A 21,521-nucleotide genomic window follows, 5' to 3' on the forward strand; every position below is an offset into this window, starting at 1 on the left:
TGGTACAGAGGCGAGCATTGGGGACCAACGGTGCTGCATCGACCAGATTGAAAATCTCTTCCACTTGGCAAGGTATGTGACCCTCGTGGAAGGTTTCCTACTGCCAAGGAGGACTTGTCTAACCAGATCCAAGCAGGAGAGCTCCATTGGGTTCAGCCATGGAGCTTCCACACCATGAGGTGTGGCGACTTGAGGTTCGGGTGTTGGAGACAGCCGTGATCCTGCATTAGTAAGTCCAGGAAGAACAGCAAGGTGACTGGGGCTTCCATGGACATTTCCAGGAGTAATGTGTACAAGTGCTGATGGGGCCAGGCTGGAGCTATCAATGTGACCGAGGCTTGCTCCCTCCGTACCTTGAGGAGCACCTTGTGGATGAGAGGGATAGGTGGAAATGCATATAGGAGATGGCCTCCCCAGGGGAGGAGGAACATGTCTGCGATGGAGCCCAGGCTGTGACTCAGGAAGGAGCAAAACTGCTGGCACTTCCTGTTGCGTTGCGTGGAAAACCACCCTGATGGAAGATTGAGTTCACAACATCCAGGCAAAGGGACCACTCTTGGCTGTGGAATGATCTGCTGAGATAGTCCACCAACTCATTCTGTACTCCAGGGAGGTATGATGCTTGCAGATGTATTGAATGCTCTACACAGAAGTCCCACAGCATGAGGGGAGAGGAACATGCATCCCCGTTTGTTGATATAAAACATTGCCATGGTGTTGTCTGTCATAACTTATACACATCTCCCTGTCAAGTGGGCTCAGAAAGTCTGGCAGGCCAGGTGCACGGCTCTCAGCATTCTGACATAGATATGGAGAGCGAGTTCTGCCTGAGATCACAGGCCTTCTGTCCTGAGTTCTCCCAAATGTGCTCCTCAGCCCAAGGCTGACACTTCCATCACTAGCGAGAGAGACGGCTGAGGGCTGTTGAAGGGGACCACTGCACATACTACCTGTGGGTCAAGCCACCACACGAGGGATCTGAGTATTGGGCGAGGCAGGGTTACGTCTTGTCCAAACTGTCCCGGACTGGCCAACACACTAACACTAGCCACGACTGAGAAGGTCAAAGTCTGAGTCTGGCATGCTGTACTATTTAGGTACAAGTCACCATGTGTCCCTGGAGTTTCAGGCAATTCCTTGCTGTGGTGGTGGGGAACTGCCTGAGACCTTGCCGAGGGACTGAAACCTTGCTTCTGGGAGGTATGCCCTGGCCTGTGTCGAATCCAGTACTGCCCCTATAAACTCTATCCTCTGAACCGGGGACAGCGTTGATTTCCCTTCATTCAGAAGGAGGCCCAGTTCATCGAACATCGTTCTTATGAAGTTGACTTGTGCCTCCACTTGAGACCTGGAGCAGCCCTTGATGAGCAGGAACGCAGCCACGACTACCATTTACTTAGTGAACACTTGAGGTGGTGCTGATAGGCTGAATAGGAGGACTGTGAACTGGTAGTGGGTGGTGTTCACCACAAACTTAAGGGACAGAATTATTGCTATGTGAAAGTACACATCTTCAAGTCGAGGGCAGCATACCAGTCTCTTGGATCCAATGAAGGGATGATGGAGGCCAAAGAGACCATGCAGAACTTGAGCATCTTCATGAACTTGTTGAGTTCTCAGAGATCTAGGATGGGCCTGAGCCCACCTTTGGCATTCGGTAGTAGGAAGTATCGGGAATAGAAACCCTTACCCTTCTGCTCCTGAGGAACCTCTTCCATTGCCCCTAATGAAAGGAGTGAGTGCACCTCCTATATAAGGAGTTGCTCATGAGAGGGGTCCCTGAAGAAGAACGGGGAAGGGTGGTGCAAGGGTGGGAGGGCACAGAATTGGATGGAATATCTGCTCTCTACCGTGCGGAGTACCCAGCAGTCTGAACTGATACGGGGCCATGCACGGTAGAAAGGGGATAGTCGGGACGAAAAGGTAAGACAGGGTAGATCCAGTTTTTGTCTTGGGGCGCTGTCCTCGACCGCACCCTCAAATGGCTGTTCTGGAGCTGGAAGGTGGTTTGGGCTGGCCAGAGCTCTGCCCCGAGGACAGGTGCAGCCTTTTTTGCTGCTCCTATGCCTCCTCTGAGGAGCATCCAGCCGGTTCTGCAGTTGGTAGAACTGCGAGGGAGGCTGCAGCCGGAAGTGCCTGCGCTGAGTTGCGGGAGCATGGAGGCCCAAGGACTTGAGGGTGGCCCTGGAGTCCTTTAAACTGTGGAGTCTTATCTGTTTTCTGGGAAAAGAGGGCCGAACCCTCAAAGGGGGGGTCCTCAATGGTCTGTTGGACCTCGTAGGGAAGACCTGAGACCTGCAACCAGGAACTCCTCCTCATTGCCACCACCCCTGTGGCCATTGCGCAGGAGGCAGCATCTGCCCCATCCAACACTGCCTGTAGGGAAGCTCATGCAATTAGTTTCCCTTCTTCCACCAGAGCAGAGAATTCCACACTGGAGTTGTGCAGCAGCAGCTCTGCAAATTTGGCCATCATGCCGCAGGTGTTATACAAGTATCTGCTCACGATGGCCTGCTGGTTTGATACGAAAAGCTGCAACCCCCCGGTGGAGTAGATCTTTCTTCCAAACAGATCTAGTTTTTTTTAGCACCCCTATTTTTAGGGGAGGGCCCCTGGTGGTCCTGGTGCTCATGCTGGTTAGCTGCATCGACCACCAGGAAATCAGGGGGTGGGTGGGTATTTAAGTGTTCATATCCTCTTGAGGAAACAAAGTACTGCCTTTCATTTCTCTTGGGGAAAAAGAGGCTAGGGTCTGCCACAAGGTCTTTGTGGTCTCAGTGGTAGTCTTAATTAACGGCAAGGCAATATGGGCGGGGCTGAAGAGGGTGAGGATATCTACCATGGGGTCAGCATCCTCTCCTCCTCTGCCTGGATCCCCAGGTTCTGGGCCTCCTGTCACAGCAGCTGCTGTAGGACCCTGTTGTCTTCCAAGGCCAGAGCCGTCAATGTCCCTGCCACAGTCTCATCTGGGGAGGATGAGGAGGAAAGCACTGGCAACGGGCCCTGCTCACTCCCCTCAGTGCCCAGGGGGTCACGTGGCACCCAGTGTTGCTGCAATGCCATGTCAGCAGCATGCGGTGCCGGGGTCGCTGAGATCATCGGTGCCAATGTAGTCGGTGCCGAAGTCACTGATGCCAGCGGTGTCGGCACCGCAGGCAAAGGGAGGGGCTTTGGTGCTGCCGATACCTGCGGTGGGACGAAGGAAGCCAACATTACCGATGCAGATCTGGACCTCGACCCCTGGTTCTGTCCTTGGCCTTGATGATATGCCCAGGGCATCCAGAAGGGCCACCGAGGTGGGGGTTGCCACTGAGGTGGCCACAGTGCCGGAAAGGGCTGGAGGTCACGCCGGGACCTTCTGTTCCTGGTCCTATCAGAGCAGTAGGATTCTGCCTCCGACTCCGAGGTCTCCGAGAAGGAGGACCACAGAGGAGCAATGCTCCACGGTGCCGGTGAGTGGTGCCGGGAACGGGGGGACCTGTGTGGCTCCCCCACGTGGGTGGACCATGCCTGGGAAAGGTGTGCTGGAGATGGAGATTGGTGTGCCGGAGATGGAGATTGGTGTGCCATCATTGCCGGCTTACTCCTTGATGGGATCGGGCGGTCACCGGCGACTTGTCCCTCCTCTGTTGGGAGGATGGCGCCGTGAGGCGTATAAGGTCCTGAGTTGCCTTGAATGCTTCTGACATAGAGGGGAGCTGGAGCTCTCCACCATGTCAGTTCAGAGAGCAGCGAGGGTTCAGACTCAACTGGACCCCTGGGAGGGGACATGGGAGGGAGGGGACGTGGCCCGGTTTGAGTCTCCCTGCCACAGGCTCCTTGGGTTTGGAAGGGGAGAGCAACCCCTCTCTGGCCTTTTCTTTTTCTTGGGCACCAGGGACTGAGACTGGTGCCTCACAGAAGTTTGTCTATGGGCAGAGCCGTGGCGGTGCTGCGACTCCTCGTGGCCCTTGCACGGCAAAGGCTTACGCATCGTCAGTGCTGGGTGTGGGTTCTGCTGACCCCAGGTCAGATTGTGTCCAGAGTGCAGCCTCCATGAGAAGGATCTTGAGCCTTTGCTCCCGGTCTTTTAAGGTCCTAGGGCAAAATCCTTTGCAAATTCTGCACCTCTCCTTCTGGTGGCTCTTAAGCATAAATTTTCCACAGTCCCCGCAAAGTTTGAACCCTGGGGACCGAGGCATACCCCGGTGCCGGGGGAGCGTTGGTGTGTGTGCGTGGGGGGGGGGCACTAGACCCCCAAAAGGAAATTTATGTCCTAACTACTAATACTAAATTAACACTAGTAAACAACTGAGAACTAACTATTAACACTAAAAGTGCACACTGCCCAAATGCATTTGCAAAGCAAGAGCAACAGTTTGTTCCAGCTAGCCATCACCGGCGGTAAGAAGGAACTGAGGGGGTGGCCGGTCGGCTTTGCTCTATATTGAATGCCATGAAGGTGCGACTCCAGTGGGAGCCCAGGCCGACCGAACAGATGCTGCTAAGGGAAGTTTTCTGGCTGCCGTACACACACGCACACACACCTGATTGGAATTGACATGAACAACCACTTGAAGAAGAAGGGGAAATTGCTATCCATGCCCTTCTAAATCCTGCATTATATTCTGTAACAACTTTCCTTTAATCTCCAAGCAGGTATACAAGCAGCCTTGTCACAGTAATAACAGAGACAGAGAGAGAGAGAGTGCGCAAAACATGCCAACCCCTTCACTTTATGCACAGTCATTGTAGTCTTAATGCAGTGCTTTAAGTTTAAGTTACTTTATCATCAGTTGATTACCATTTGCCCTGTATTATTATTTCCCTAACATGTGCTCCATCCCCAGCTTGCCTGAATTTAACATCACTCTCATTATACCCAACAGTATGCTTTAGAAACTGTTCCTCCAGAAAGCCTATAACTAGACTAATCAGAAACTGGAGCAAAGTGAATTCTCATTATTAACCCCATCAATACAAGAATTCAGAGTCTCTGTTGTACATCGCCTAGAGAAAATGGTACTCAAACTGCTACAGTCATTTATGAGTTTTAATCCTGAGGATGAGAAGTAAAACAGTAGAGCAGATTATGTTCCCCTTGTGTCAGGAATGTAGTATCACCTAAGAAATTACTTGCATGTCCAGATATAGCACTTTCAAGGCCTTTAAGTATCTTCCAGAGGTATATTTCAGAAAATGGAAATGTAAATCTTTGGTTGAATTGTAGCATATTTTGTTCATATGTGCAAAGCACTATTGATGTTATCACTTCTACGTACAGAGGAATAAGAGAAATATAGCTTTTTTTATTTTATTTTTTTTAGCAACTTAAGTAGACCTCTCTGCTCCTTGTAGGACTGCTTCTGTTTCCTGCAGAGAAGCTCTTGCTACGTGCACTGCAGAGAGGTTTAACAGTGTGACGTTATATGATTAAAACATGATAGATCATTGTTGCTACCACTGTTATATAATTGCAACAAATCTTATACAAAATGTGTCAAGTAAGCTGTTAATAGAAAAGTTATGATTTGCTGAATATGATTATGCTATTTGTATGCATGTGTCATTTGTATCTGAAGTTATGAATATTAACTATGTATCTGTATTGCAAATGTTTGCTTCTGTGGTAAGACCAACAAGATATTTAGCCAACACATTGTGAAGGAACTATTCAAGTTGAATGGCCCATCAATGAAGACTTAACTCACAATGGACTATGGAAGACACCTATCTACACTTAATGGACTTTCCTGAGGACGTTCTAACTAGAGTATGGGTAATGGCCTCTGCTATGATTAAGTAAAGCATGCATGGACATGTGACTTGTCCATGTGACTCCAAACCTCATCTTGTTACCTGTAATTTTCCACAAACTAGAACAATGGGTTTTCCCTTCACTTGGCAGAAGCTATAAAAGGCCCTGGAAACATCTCCATTTTGCCTTTTTCCTGCTCAAACCTCTGGACTATGGACTTATAGTAATGGGAGCATTCTAACCAAAGGACTTCCAAGGATTTGGAAGCAACCAGAGACTTAACAAGCCAGCAGTTTATTCCATCACTGCTAAAAGCCTGATCCAAGAACTTTGCAATTATTGTATGTATTTGACTCTTTTAGCGAATTTTAACTCTCACCTTTCTCTTTCTTTCTTTTTTCCTCTTTCTTTCTTATAAATAAACCTTTAGATATTAGATACTAAAGGATTGGCAACAGTGTGATTATTGCGTAATATCTGAGTTATATATTGACCTGGGTATGTGGTTGGTCCATTGGGATCAGAAGAACCCTTTTGTTTGATGAAATTGGTTTTAAATAACCACTCATCATTAAGTCTAGTGTCTAGGTGTTGAATCTAGGACTGGAATACCTAAGGAGGCTGCATTTCTGACTTCTTGTTAGCCAGTGTGGGGAGACAGAAGTTTACTTTTGTTGCTTGATTGGTATATCTCATGGAAGAATAACCACTGGTTTTGGGGTATGTCTGCCCTTTTTCCCAGTAGCTTGTCCTGAATTTGGTATTCTCAGTTGTGACCCACGGAGACAATCAGTAATCCAGGAAGGGAGATTCTGGCAGTCAGAAACAAAATCCTTTTGGAAAAAAATATGCAAAATGCTAAGATGACAAACTCTATAACCCCAGAGGAAGCAGAATGCAGAATAATTATTTATATTCTTAGAAGCAGCTATAGGTTATCAATATCCTTTTAATTCAGGTCATTTTTATGCTAGAAATATGTGTACTACAGTTTATCTTCAAACGGGCTATGTTGTCTTTGGACCCTGAAATGTCTGTTTCTATGCTACTAAAACATAAAAACAGACACCTAACTAGATATTTTAAGGCTATCTTTATCCCAGTTAAGAAAGGTTGCTTCAACAAATATCTTCTCCTGTTCTGGATTCTGTTCTGGAGCAACAGGAATCATAGGATTAGAAAAGAGTATGTCATATAATCAATCCTCTGCAATGTGAAGAATATACACTGCAAGGGAATGGACTACAGTATTACCCAGTAAAGCAGTGTTTCTGAACTTGGAGGTCATGGGATAGGTCTTGGGGGTGGGGGGGAGGGTGTTTCACAAGCAGGGCCAGCATTAGGGGGCTAGAAGCAGGGAAATTGCAAGGGACCCTATGTCACAGGGGACCCCAGGAAGCTAATATATATGTTTCAGCCCCGAGCCATGCAGGATGGCTGAAGCCCCGCGCCGTGCAGGGTGGCTGAAGCCCGAAGCCCGCAGCCTAAGGTGGGGGGGTCACAAGATTTTTTATCAGGGAGATCACACTTTATTTATTTATTCCAAACAGGATTGCCAGCACAAAAAGTTTAAGGAAACACTGCACTACAAGGTCTCCTTCATTTGTGTTCAACTCCAGTATTTGGGTCATGAAAAAAATCAAAATAATAAATAATAAACCACAACAATAAATGTTTACTACTTCAAACCTGGATGGCCCAGCTTAAGTATGGAATAAAAAGACTTTGCAGAAAATAGTTTCCATTTAAGACAGGATAATCTATTACTGCGCCAAAGGTATATTCACAGAAGAATATACAATAAGTTACAGCAGAAATTGCATTTTAAAAGGTCTCAGTTCCATATCTGACAGGTTGCTAGTAATTTACAATGTGGTTGTGCGCAACATGTGCTAGGCACTTGCCAGTTAGAGGAAGATACAGTACCTGCCAATCTACATTCCCTGAAAGAATACAAAGTAAGGCTTTGTCCGAGCTAGGACTAAGATGCTAACGGAAACACCATTAGCTTAATTTTAGCTGGTCAAGTTATAGCCTAGGTTCCTGAGAATTCCTCTTTTAAAATTGTTTCTAGGGCCTACCCACTCTGATAATAGGTATGTAGTAGCACAAATGCAACACATCAAAAGAGTAAGAAAATTAGACCAGCAGGCTCTGTAGAAAGTATTCCCAATTGTTCAGTAACTGTTTTGTTCTGAATGCAAAAGGTTATACTATTTAAATTGCATCAACCTTTAGAGTTTTTTCAGAGACAAAGCTTTAAAACGCCCCTTATTTGACCATTTCATCAAAGTAAAAGCAAAAGTCCCTAAAGACAAACACTTTCATGAACCATTTGGGTTGAAAATGGCAGAAATGTATCCAAATAGCATTATTTATACTATCCCTTATTGCTGAAGTAACATTTCAATTGAATTAAGATTTTTAGATTGTTTGATGTGTTAACAGTTAGTAGTCTCATACAACAAACGTGCGCGCGTGCACACACCCACACACCCTTATGCAAATTCTCCCATGCAAACTCCTGTGTGGGAATTCCAAGGTACAATTACTAGATTACATAACCTGTTTTTATATTTGCTATCATCTATTTTCTTCGTACATGTGACAAAAAATGCAGCAAGTGAAAATGTTTGTTTGTTTAAAAATACATAAACAAATATATAACACATTAAAGGAAAAAGTAAATTACATATGTTAATAAAGAGCAGTTAAATATTTAGTAGCTACCTGAAGCTGCTGTTCTTTGAACATATCTGGACGTGGAGCACTGAGAATATCATCCGCCAACTGTGCCTGGCTATCAATATTAACTGGGGTTGTAGCTTTGCTACACAAAAACCTGCTGAAGATCTCTCGAGCTCTGTAAGAAAGCTACAAAACAGAATTCTTATCAGCATTAATTTATTTTTACAAAACAAGACATAAAAACATAATAATGACCATACTGGTCAGACCAATGGTCCATCTAGACCAGTACCCTGTCTTCCGACAGAGGCAGATGCCAGATGATTCAGAGGGATCAGACAAAACAGGGCACTTATTCAAGTGATCCACGCCCTGTAACCCAGTCCCAGCTTCTTGCAGTCAGATGTTTAAGGACATCCAGAGAATGGGGTTCCGTCCCTGACCATCTTGGCTAGTAGCCATTGATGCACCTGTCCTCCATGATCTTATCTAATTCTTTGTGGAACCCACTTATACTTTTGGCCTTCACTACATTCCCTGGTCATAAATTCCACAGGTTGACTGTGTGTTCTGTGAAGAACTGCTTCCTTTTTTGCTTTAAACCTGCTGCCTATTAAATTTATTGTGTTATTCCTACTGCTTGTGTTATGTGAAGGGGTAAATAATTTTTCCCTATTCACTTTCTCCACACCATTCATGATTTTATAGACTTCAATCATATCCCTCCTTATTCGTCTCTTTTCTAAGATGAACAGTCCCAGTCTTTAATTTCTCCTCATATGGAAGTAGTTCCATACCCTTAATCATTTTTGTTACCCTTTTCTCTACCTTTTCCAATTCTAATATAACTATTTTGAGATGGGGCAACTATAACTGGATGCAATATTCAAGGTGTGGATGGTACCATGGACTTTTATATTTATAGAGGCTTTATGATCTTTTCTATTTTATTATCAATTATTTTCCTATTGGTTCCTAACAGGCCGTTAGCTTTTTGGACTGCCAGTGTACATTAAGCAGATATTTTCAGAGAACTAGCCACAATGCCTCCAAGATCTCTTTTTTGAGTGATAACTGCTAATTTAGACAGCATCATTTTGTATGTAGAGTTGGGATTATATTTTCCAGTGTGCATTACTTTGCATTTCTCAACATTGAATTTCATCTGCCATTTTGTTGCCCAGTCACCCAGTTTTGTGAAATCCCTTTGTAACTCTTTGCAGTTAACTTTGGATCTAACTATCCTTAGTAATTAGATATCATTTGCAAATTTTGCCATCTCACTGTTCACTGGCTTTTCCGGATGATTTATGAATGTGTTTAACACCACAGATTCCAGTACAGATCCTTGGGGGACCCCGCTATCTACCTCTCTCTATTCTGAAAACTGACCATTTATTCCTACCTTTTAACCAGTTACTGACCCATGAGAGGACCTTCCCTCTTATCCCATGACTGTCTACTTTGCTTAAGAGCCTTTGTTGAGGCACTTTGCCAAAGGCTTTCTGAAAATCCAAGTACACTGTAACCACTGGATCACCCTTGATCACGTTTGTTCACCCTCTCTAAAGATCTACTGGATTGGTGAGGCATGATTTCCATTTACTAAAGCTGTGTTGACTCTTCCCCCAACATATTGTGTTCATCTATGTGTCTGATAATTCTATTCTTTATTATAGTTTCAGCCACTGTGTCAGGTACTGAAGTTAGGCTTACCCGCCTGTAATTGCCAGGATGGCCTCTGGAGCCTTTTCTAAAAATTGGCGTCACATTAGCTATCCGTCAGTTTTCTAGTACAGGGGCTGATTTAAGTGATAGGTTACATTCCATAGTTAGTAGCTCTGCAATTTCATAGTTGAGTTGCTTCAGAACTATTGGGTGATAACCATCTGGTCCTGGTGACTTATTACTGTTTAATTTATCCATTTGTTCCAAAACCTCCTCCACTGGCACCTCAATCTGGAACAGTTCCTCAGATCTGTCACCTAAAAAGAATGGCTCAAGTGTGGAAATCTCCCTCACATTCTCTGCAGTGCAGACCAATGAAAAGAATTCATTTAGCTTCTCCACAATGGAACTGTCTTCCTTGAGTGCTCCTTTAGCACCTCAGCCAGTGGCCCCACTCACTAGTATGGTTCCTGCTTCTGATGTGTTTATAACAATCCAACTGTATGTTAAATATGCTATTGCTGTACACTCTAGTTCCCAAATGAAAAAGATAAGCAATTATGTATCTCAGTATATGGGGAGCCTTAATTTGGTCTCTAGAGAAAAGGAAGGAGCTTAGTTTTTCAATCTTTCAAATAAACACTGATGTCTTTTGCCCACCTACATTACTCCTTTTGTTTTCCTTTGTTGAGATTTAAAAATCTAAAAGATACTGTTTATTGCAATTTTAGTAAACATCTCTTTTTGTAAATTTTTAGGTTGCCAACATTTTTATTCCCTTTAACATTACAAATATTTTTGTCAGAGCAGTTCCTAAGTAATTAAATGTTCCGATCAAGAGAATTTACCATAAAATTTAAAATATTCAAAGTGCAATAATAATAAATGTCAAGCCTGTCAAATGTTTCTTCAAAAGTATAATAAAAGCTTGTGACTTAGTGCTTTTTAAAAAAAAATCATTAAAAAATTCTTTAAGACTTAAATTAGAGAAGGCAGTAAAATTTAACCATATACTTGAATATCTGCAGTAAAAAAAAATCTTGATCTTTCTATTTTTTACTTGCTTATTTTATAAACAACTAAATTCTGAATACAATGAAAGGAAATTAAACCAAATTGGGTTCAATACCCTTAGGTGGTTTCAGAAAAACAAGGGAGTACTAGTGAAAGGCTTTTGACACAATCCCACATGATATTCTCATAAACCAACAACAGAAATGTGGTATAGATTAAATTACTATAAGGTGGGTGTAAAACTGATTTAAAGATATAGCATAGTTATCAGTGGTTTGCTGGGGGGATGTAGTGGGGTCCTGGAGGGGACTGTCCTATGTCCAGTACTATTCAATATTTTCATTAATGACCTGGATAATGGAGTGGTGAGTATGCTTTAAAATTTGCTGATGATACCAAGATGGGAGGGATTGAAAACCCTTGGGAGGATAGGCTTAGAATTAAAAATGACCAGATAAATTGAGGGATCATTCTGAAATCAACACGATGAAATTCAATAAAGACAAGTTCAAAGTAGTGCATTTAAGATGGAAAAAAATCAAATGCACAACTACAAAATGGGAAATAACTGGCTAGGTGGTAGTACTGCCAAAAAGCATCTACGGGTTATGGTGAGTCGCAAATTGAATATGAGTCAACAATGTGATGCAGTTGTGAAAAAAAGCGAATATCATTATGTGGTGTTTTAACTGAAGTATCATATGTAAAACATGGGAGGTAACTACCCTGCTCTACTCTGCACTGGTGAGGCCTCAGCCACAGTACTGTGTCCAGTTTTGGGTGACACACTTTAAGAAAGATGTTGACAAACTGGAGAGAGCCCAGAGGAGAGCAACCAAAATGAAAAAAGGTTTAATAAATCTCACCTATAAGGAAAGGTTAAAAAAACTTGGTACATTTAGTTTTTAGAAAGAAAGACCGAGGGGAGAAAAGATAACAGCCTATAAGGACAGTTATAAAGAGGACAGTACTCAACTGTTATCCATGTCCACTGAAGGTAGGACAAGAAGTAATCAGCTTCATCAATGGAAAGGGAGATTTAGGTTAGATGTTACAAAAACTTTCTAGCTGTAACGATACTTATGCATTAAAATAGGCTTTCAAGGCAAATTATGGAATCCTCGTCATTGGAGGTTTTTAAGAACTGGTTAGACAAACATCTGTCAGGGACTGTCTAGGTTTGCTTGGTCCTGCCTCAGCACAGGGAACTGGACTAGATAACCTCCTGAGGTCCCTTCCAGTCCTACATTTCTATAATTCTACAAAAGTAGGGTGTCCCACAAAATAAGGACTAAATAAGGACTCAAATAAGGACTAAATGGAATAGAAAGGCCTTTTACAGAGTCCTAAATATAACTACAATTGGATTCTGGGAGATACTCTCATAGAACTGAGATCACCAAGAGAGACCCCTGAAACAAAATGACTGTGTCCCCAGCCCAGCTCAGATAGAACCGCAAGACAAAGACCAAGAACAGTCCAAATTATCTCAATTGCCTTGGAGGAGAATAGCTTTTAGCTAGCAACTTTATACCTGAATATATAGCATTATTTTACCTCTTTTTTGTCATGTGCAGGTACATGGTTAAAATATTCACAGGCCTGCCAGAATAAAATATTTTCTTCACTAAACTCTTTCCGTAGAAATTCCTAGGGGAAAAAATAAGAATACAAAACATATGTCACAAAATAAAGACAAGTTGCTTACATTTTAAAACAACATATTTATAGGGGGAGAAGAGGGGAGGAGAAGTTGGAGTTTGCATAATGTTGGGATTTTTTTTAAGTAATGAAAATGTTATTATTGGTCTCAGAATCAGGCTTTTTAAAAAAATAATTCCTAAGTTTAGAATCAGATTTCCCAAACACTGACCCTTTCCATTTATTTCAGACTTGTTCAATTTGCAATACTGAATCAAGTTACAATCAACTATTTCAATGTACGAAGACTGTTTAAAACTGTGCATTGTGAGACTGGTTCACAGACTAATGAACAAGATTTTAATAAGGATTTCAATAATTTTTAGTAATACTAAAATAGCTACACTGTAGGGAAGTTGCTTATCTTTAACTGAAGTTCTAACAGGGTACAATGGAGACAGTGAAAATGTTTCCCTAGAGTGCAATTTTTAATCATGTAAGTGGTCCTCACTTACATCCTTTGCTAGTTGCTTAAATTGGTATCAGCCTTACTATATTTTTTAAAAATCTTTAATTAGAATAAAACCTTTCTAAATATAGCACTTGAGGCTGCCACTTTGCTGAAAAGAGGTAATTTGTGACATTAGCAGTGTGAATGCCCAGTAGAAGAGGCTGAAACCAGGTGAAACCAATTTCCAACCTGATTTAATAATAATTCCTTATCATAAAAGAATTAATATTTAAGGAGTTTAATTCTTAAATATAAACATTTCTTTTTGACTTTTAAACCAATATTAAAGCACATCAGAAACTGGTTTACAATCTATTCAACGGTCTCCATAGAGCCACAAATTACATAATTTTTCAGTAAAGCTAATACTAAACTCAGAAAGACTTAAGTGTCATTTAAAACTAAAGAGAAAGTCACTCTTTATTCACAAATGCTGAGAACTTTAGGCTGCTAGGCTGAGCAAAATAGAAGCAATGACAAGAAACAAACATCCAACTCAAGGCAAAGCACTTTTTAATATATTAAACAAGCATTTTACTTTCACCCCTCTCCCTCTGGATGGGCTCTTTGTTAATGTGTTCATTAAAGTGTTACTCTATTTAGGATGGAAAGAAGTTCTAGTTTGCGCTTATTTATCCAGGACATTTTGTCTTTTTATTTCCTAATATCAAATGTATAACACAGAGTTTGTGTATGAAAGGAAAGTTACTCACCCTGTGCAGTAACTGAGGTTCTTTGAGATGGGTGGCCCTATGAGTGTTCCAATTCAGGTGTTGGTGTATCCCTGCGCCTTTGATCGGAGAATTTCAGCAGCAGTGTCCGTCCAGGTTGTGCATGCGCTGTCCTTGTCTCGCGCTATACAGTGCATGCGACCCAACCCCTCTCAGTCCAGAAATTGAACTCCGAAGTAGAGGGGAGGAGAGTGGGTGGTAGATCACCCCCAGGGACACCCATCTCAAAGAACATAAGTTACTGCAGAGGGTGAGTAACCTTTTCTTCCTCTTCGAGGAGTGTCCCTGTGGGTGCTCCACTTCAGGTGACTGTCAAGCAGTGCCCTACAATTGGATGGAAGGGGCTTCAGAGTTGCCTGTGTAAGTGATGATAATACTGTAAGATCTACCAATGCATCTGATCTTGAACTCTGGTTGATTGCACAGTGTTTTGTAAATGTGTGTACAGAAGCCCAAGTGGCTGCTCTACATATGTCCAGTAGCTTTTCTAAACAACAAAATCATGAAGTTGAAAGGGATCAGGTAGAGTGAGTTCTGATCCCCAATGGGGTTGAAGGTTCTTTTGTTGATAACAGAGGTGGATGCACCCGGAGATCCATTTAGATGGTCTCTGTGTAGAGAAAGCGGAGCCTTGTAGAACACTCCGTACTGGAAATGTAAACCCTCGGAGATTTTTTGAAAGGCTTACTTTTGTCAAGGTAGAACAGTAGCACACACCTGATGTCTAGGGTATGTAATACTGACTCCCGCATGTTCCTGTCAGGTTTAGGGAAGAATGGGGAAAGATGGATTGGTTGGGTTACATTGAAGGAGGAAGATTCTTTAGGTAGAAATTTTGGGTGCGACCTTGTCCTTGAAAAAGATGGTGTAAGGTGAGTGTGCCAGGAAGGTCCCTAACTCACCCACTCAGCGGGCTGATGTTATAGCCACTAAGAACACCACTTTCATCGATAGATGTATCAGAGAGCATGTTGCTACGGGTTCGAATGGGGGTCCAGTGAGGCAGCATAACACTGAAGTTCAAATCCCAGGGTGGAGTAGGTACACACACTTCGGGATAAACATTCTTGATACCCGTAAGAAAATGTTTGGTGATCGGATGGGCAAATCTCAATGTCCCATTAATATTGTAGTGAAAAACGGTAATAGCCGCGAGATGTACCTTGACTGAGCTAATGGAGAGCCTCCAGATGTCTTTAGTCTCAAAATATAGTCCAATATCCAGGGTAGGGGTATGGAAATGGCACGAATATGTTTGTTCTGGCACCACATGTGGAACCTCTTCCATTTGTGAAAGTAAGTATCACACATGGTTGTCCTTCAACTGTTTAGCAATAGGTCTTTAACCCGGTCCAAACAGGCTAGTTTGTCATGATAGAGCCATGTAGAAGCCATGCTTTCAAGTGAAGTCTCTCCAGCTTCGGGTGGTGAACCCATCCAGCAACCTGTGATAGAATTTCTCGCAGAGGTGGAAGAGTGAATGGTGAGCATACCCCCATCTGCAATAGGTACAAGTACCAAGTCTGTCTGGGCCACGCTGGGATTATCAATATGACTTTGACCTTGTTGGTACATATTTTGTGTATCACCCTTGATAACAGGGGGATCAGAGGGAATGCATATAACATGTATGCATCACATTTGAAGAGGAAGGCATCCCACAGGAACTGCAGCCCCATACCTGCTCTTGAGCAGAATTGTGGGCATTTGTTGTTCCAGGATGTTGCAACGGATGGGTGACCGCAGTGTCTGAATATGTTTTGTAGGACTGTGTTATTTAGTTCCCATTCACGATCCTGGGAAAATTCTCTGCTCAATGTATCCCTTGTAGTATTTTGATGACTTGGGAGGTACAAGGCTTAGATGTTGACATTGTGCCAGACACACCAGTTCCATAGTTCCATGGCTTCGGTGCATAGGGGATGTGAACTGTGTCCCCATTAGGGTGTGTGAACTGTGCCCCTCCCTGTTGATTTATATAAAACATGCAGGCAATGTTGTCGGTCATTACCTGTATATTCTCCTTCCTGATCAGTGGCAGGAAGTGCAAGCACGTGTTGTGAACTGCAAGCAGTTCTAAGAGGTTTATATGTAAGAGTGTCTTACAAAGAGACCACCTGTCCCAAATCCTGTGGTGTTGTAGATGGGCTCCCCAGCCTACCAAGGAGGCATCGGTTGTGATTATTATTGAAGGTGGAGTCTGAGGGCAAGGGACTTCCATGCACACATTGTTGGATTGCATCCACCAGTGTAGAGAGTCTTTGGCATTGCAAGGCATCTGTTTAGGCTGTGTTTGTGTGGTATGTAGATGATTCTTAGCCAGCCCCGAAGACAACACATGTGAAGATGTGCATATCATACCAGGAACGTGGTTGCCACCATATGTCCTAATAGTTGGAGGCAGGTTCGTGCTGATATGTGAGGACTGTTCAATGATGATGAGATGAGGTTGGATAGAGTGGTGAACCTGTTCATTGGTAATGATGCTCTGGCTTCTAGAGAGTCGAGATGGGCCCCAATGAAGTCTAACTTCTGTATGGGATTTAGAGTTGATTTTTGTATGTTTTTTTGTAAACCCAGTCTCAGGAAGAGGTTGAGTGTCCTGTGTGTAATGTCGAGGGCGTCTGCCTGAGTGGGAGCTTTTAATAGACAATCTTCCAGATGGTGAATATTATTACACCTTGTTTGCGGAGATTCGCTGCCACCACTGCAAGAATTTTGGAGAACACTCATGGTGCTGGCAAGAAACTGAAAGGCAGAACTTTGAATTGGTAATGTTCTCTTCCCAGAGTAAATCTGAGAAACATCCTGTGAGCAGGGTGTATGGTTATGTAGAAATAAGCATCTTGGAGGTCGAGAGCTAAAAACCAGTCCCCCTTTCAGTGCTAGTGGGACCATCTGGAACCGTTGGATCCTTATGAATCTGTTGAGATTTCTGAGGTCTAGAATAGGCCTCCATCCTCCATTCTTTTTCTGGGTTAAGAAATAGTGGGAATAAAAGCCCTTCCCTCTGTGTTGAGCTGGTATTGGTTATACAGCACCCATATGTAACAGATGGTTTACTTTCTGCCATAGAAGTTGTTCATGAAAAAGGTCTGTGAAGAAGGATGGGGAGGGAGAGGGGTTGGGGGGATGGAGATGAATGGTATTGCGTAGCCTGTATGGATTATTTCAAGGACCCATTTGTCTGTGGTGATGGAAATCCGCGCTGAATAGAAAGGGGTCAAAAGGTGGCCAAAAACAGAGGATGGACATGCTTCAGCACTGATGGGTGGGGAGGTTGCTCGAACCCTCGACCAAATCCGCAAAATTGTTGTTTAGCAGAGGATAGCTGAGACGCAGATGCTTGAGGCGGAGGTGGTCGACGCCTCGAAGGTCTCTGCCTTCATAGCCTGTCACTTTGTCTTGTAGTGTTTCTGTTGTTGAGCATATGGGGCGACCGTGTGTGCTGGTAGAGAGAATATCTACCCTGTTTTCTTTTGGTTGCAGGTGTATACGTCCCCAAGGTGCGGAGAGTTGCCCAAGAGTCCTTCAGGGTGTGGAGGGCTTGGTCTGTCTTTGAGGCAAACAGTTTCTGGCCATCAAAGAGGAGGTCCTCCATTGCAGACTGGACTTCCCTGGGGAAACCGGACACGTGAAGCCACGACACTTGGTGCATAACAATGGCAGTAGCCGTGATCATGCTGCCAGGGCTGCCACATCTAGGGAAGCCTGTAGGGTGGTTTTGGCCAGAAGCTCACCCTCAGTTAAGATGGATTTGAATTCATCCCTTTTCTCTTCTGGAATATCATTAATAAATTCTGCAAGTTTGGAGTAGTTTACGTGGTTGTACTTTGCCATCAATGCTGAGTAACTGGCAATTCGTAACTGCAAGGTTGCTGAAGGGTAGGCCATCTGACCAAAAAGTTATAGTCATTTCCACTCCTTGGAGGTGGATCTATATCAATGTTGTCTATCATGCTGGTTGACGACTAGAGAGTTCAGTGCTGCGTGGGAAAATAATAAGTGTATCCCCTTTGAAGGAACATAATACTTTGCATTAGCTCTCTTGCAGGTGGATGTTATTGTTCCTGGAGTCTGCCATATGGTTTTGGCTGGTTTCATGAATGCATCATTTATTGGAAGCACTATTTTTGAAGCCAATTAACTCTGCAGAATGTGGGACTCTGGGATATTCTCTAGTGCGACCTCCTGGCAGTCTGCAACTCTCCTGAAGTGTTCTTGAAAGTGTTTGAAATTGTCCACGGCTGTGGGTGGTGAAGGCATTATGGCCTCATCTGTGGAAGAGGAGGAAATATTGATAGGTGGTGTCGTGTACTGTTCCAGGGCTTCCTCTTGTTCCTCAAAGCTCTCCTCAATGGGCTCTGATAGTGCAGCCACAGAGGGTGATGGGAGAGACTGAAGCCTTTCCCTGTGCAGACTCGGGGGCTTGGTATATTGCAGCCCTGGTGTCACAATAAGGCCACTCTGTGAGGAATGGCATACGTGGAGGCAGGCCATGCCAGTTCTGGGTGTTAGGACCGGATGAGGTCTGAGCCGTACAGGTAGTCCTAGCAGGAGTAGGTTGGACAGGAGAGGAGTGGTGCAATGAGAAAACACCCTCCTTCTCATTATCCTCTTCCTCAATGGAAAATGGAAGGGCCAGCAGTTAATCAGGTTGGCCTGGTACCATGTATACCAGGAAATACATCAGTGCTGAAGAGCGGGTATTCAGGCATCGATGATACCAATAAGTCCTTATGTTGCAGGAAATGGTGTGATGCTAATGGTTTTGGCACAGAAGTAGTCGATGCCAATGGCATCACTGAAGCTGTGGATGTCAGTGCCAATGCCTAGGTGCTCTGTGTTGTCAGGTGGTGGCACTATATGCCACAAGGGGAGTCTCGGTCCGCATCTTTCAGCGGTTCCACTGGTACCACAACAGAGGAGATGGGCTTTTGTTTGCCTCTTGACTCAGAGTCTGCCCACTTGGATTCAGCAGAAGGTATGGCGTGGGCGGCGCTGGAGGATCCTCGTGCCTCATACATACTCAGCCACAGTGTGGTCCATACCAAGGATATCGAATGAGCTGCAGACCACTTCTTTTTCGGGGGCGCTTTTGAAGGAGAAAATGCTGTTTTTTTCCCTGTTACTTTTTAGTAGGGTGTCTGCTGGCTGGAATGAGATGTCAGGCACAGAGACTTTTCCATAAGGATAAGTTTTAGATGCAGGTTTCTGTTCTTCCCGGTGTGAGCCTTTAAGTTGTGGCAGTGAAAACACTTTTGTGGGATATGTGTCTCACCTAAGCATCGGACACATTGAGAGTTATCATCCAATACCCTGATAGCTTCCTGGCAGGAAAGGAAGAGCTTGAAACCCGGTGAATCGGGCATGGCTTGAATTATGGTAAGGGTAGGAAATAAATTTTTAAAAAATTGATAAAAATAAAGGAGGAAGAAAAAGGGTAGGTAACTCTAACTAGTAAACAAACAACTACTCTAACTATTCTACACAGTAAATAAAGATATCAGCTGTCACACTGCTGAGAGCTCTGTCTCAGGCCAAGGACGGTTGAGAAGGAACTGAGAGAGATCAGGTCGCGGAACAAGATAGGCGCTGAAAACAGCGCAAGACAGTGACATCGCGTGCACGACCCGGATGAACGCTGCTGCTGAAATTCTCTAAAGATGCAGAGATGCATCAACAGGAAGTGGAGCACCCACAGGACACTCCTTGGAGAAGAACTGCAGCTTGTGTGCATGCATCAAGGACTCTGCAAGTCAGGTGTGTGTAAAACTATGCTCTTCAAACTCAGGCCCTGGAGGATTAGCACACTGTACTTTCTTATTTTAAAATAACTGGACATATTATTTTGTAATGGGATGCTAGGGAGACAGAAGGTGTGCATTTTGCCATTAAAGGCTCAGCACATCTCTGCAATGACTTCTCTCTTTCTCATGAGAGTGAATCATTAAGTCCATACATAGATTCAGATCTCTCCTTTATTTGCTGATGCAATTATAAAGAGACCCTGTAGATTCTGCTTTTTTTGTCTGGCTATCTTCTGATGTCATTTTGCAAACATTTTCGTAGTACAGTTACTTCATTTAGGTTAAGCAAATTGTATAAAATTATGAGTGATCCTCTCTAAATGTTGCAAAAATGCGTTAAAGAAATTTCCATCAACACTGGCAAAAATGTCCACCATTTCAACAAATCTTTTCCAGAGATCCTAGTTGTTGCTAGGATAATTAAAAGCCTAAGGAACAGAAAGGACTGTTTTGGGTGCGAAGGCTTTCTGCAGAATTTAACACATACCCCCTTACATTTTTATTTAGTTTGCTTGTGAAAATAGTTTTGACAACATTAACTCATTTTCTTGACTCAGATCTGTGTTCTGCAACAGACTTTGTGTGACTGTGGCCAAGTCAAATAACCTGTAAGTGCCTCACAATTTCCTTATTTTTAAAATGGGGATAACATTACTTATTCCCTCACAAAGGTGCTGCGAGGTTTAATTCACACTTGGGAAATGCACCTGTCCAGTATAACTGGACAGACTTGCACATCAATTGAAAGAAACTTCCATGTGGACAAAACAAAGTTTTGATCATGCAAATAGCTGACTAGTCTATCAATTCTTTAAAAATTATTTAGAAAGACATTTACAACTGTAAAAATATTATCTTGCCTACGGTTGCAAATCCAGTTGAATGCCACTGACATAGGAAATATGGAAGCCTTACTAAATATTCAGTCACAAAGGATAAGGGAAAAATTTTCATTGCCATCAGCTAAAAGAGTATTGGACATCCACTGTACTACAGTATGTAGGAACCTGCAGGTTTTCTTTAAACTTGGTCCAGCTGAAAAGACAGTTAGTTTTTTCTAATAAATATGCTTGAAGTGTCAATCCTTTTGAGTTACAATAATCTCTTGACTCTAAAATCTAAGGACAGTGCCAAGAAAAACAGAAAACAATCACAGGAAAAAATCTTTACAGAGATATTAGATGTTTTGGAAGCCCCCTTCTTGCCCCTCACTACTTACTGAGAAAAATCTAACTCCAACAGGATCCTGCAGAAGACGTTCAAATGAAACGGCCCAGCTTGCAACTCTTCTTTCTCGGAGTCGTCGACAGCTCTGTACACTAGGAAGACTAGCATTGCTACTCAGGCTATTATCACTGATACAGTCTTTTAAATCACTACTGTTTAGCTCTGTTGAAAAAGCACAAAGACACCTGCCAGTAGAATTATTTTTTTTCTATTCTCCTTTCCTTCGTAACGTTTTAGTGGGCTTTTCATGACACCTATTGATGTTCACAATTCCACAGACTTCACAAAACACTCTTCACTCTTTTAGGACCAACTGCACTGAAAAATAACCTTCTCTCAAAATTCTCTCCTATCCGATTACAAAGGTAATTAACTATTGTAAGGGCAATAATGCACTTCTTTGGAGCAACTACTGCTAAGAGCACCAAGGAGCCAGGATGAGGGGAGACAGTCTCCAATCCCCACCACTCTGAACCAGCACTTTGGGCACATAT

The 21,521-nt window shown here is 43.3% G+C and overlaps 1 protein-coding gene across 10 annotated transcripts in view; it reads right to left on the reverse strand.

Annotated features, from left to right (window-relative positions):
* Positions 1–21,521, reverse strand: part of RGS12 (regulator of G protein signaling 12) — a 197,369-nt gene that overhangs the window by 46,911 nt on the left and 128,937 nt on the right. For all 10 annotated transcript variants that reach the window (XM_048849020.2, XM_075128059.1, XM_048849021.2 and 7 more), the window contains 3 exons: positions 21,020–21,189; positions 12,665–12,757; positions 8,468–8,611 (listed from right to left, as the gene is read on the reverse strand). In XM_048849020.2, the coding sequence (XP_048704977.1) occupies positions 8,468–8,611; positions 12,665–12,757; positions 21,020–21,189 (407 nt within the window). The remainder of the gene's footprint in view (positions 1–8,467; positions 8,612–12,664; positions 12,758–21,019; positions 21,190–21,521) is intronic.

The sequence above is a fragment of the Caretta caretta genome, chromosome 4, assembly GCF_965140235.1.
Source record: "Caretta caretta isolate rCarCar2 chromosome 4, rCarCar1.hap1, whole genome shotgun sequence".
Taxonomy (NCBI): Eukaryota; Metazoa; Chordata; order Testudines; family Cheloniidae; genus Caretta; species Caretta caretta.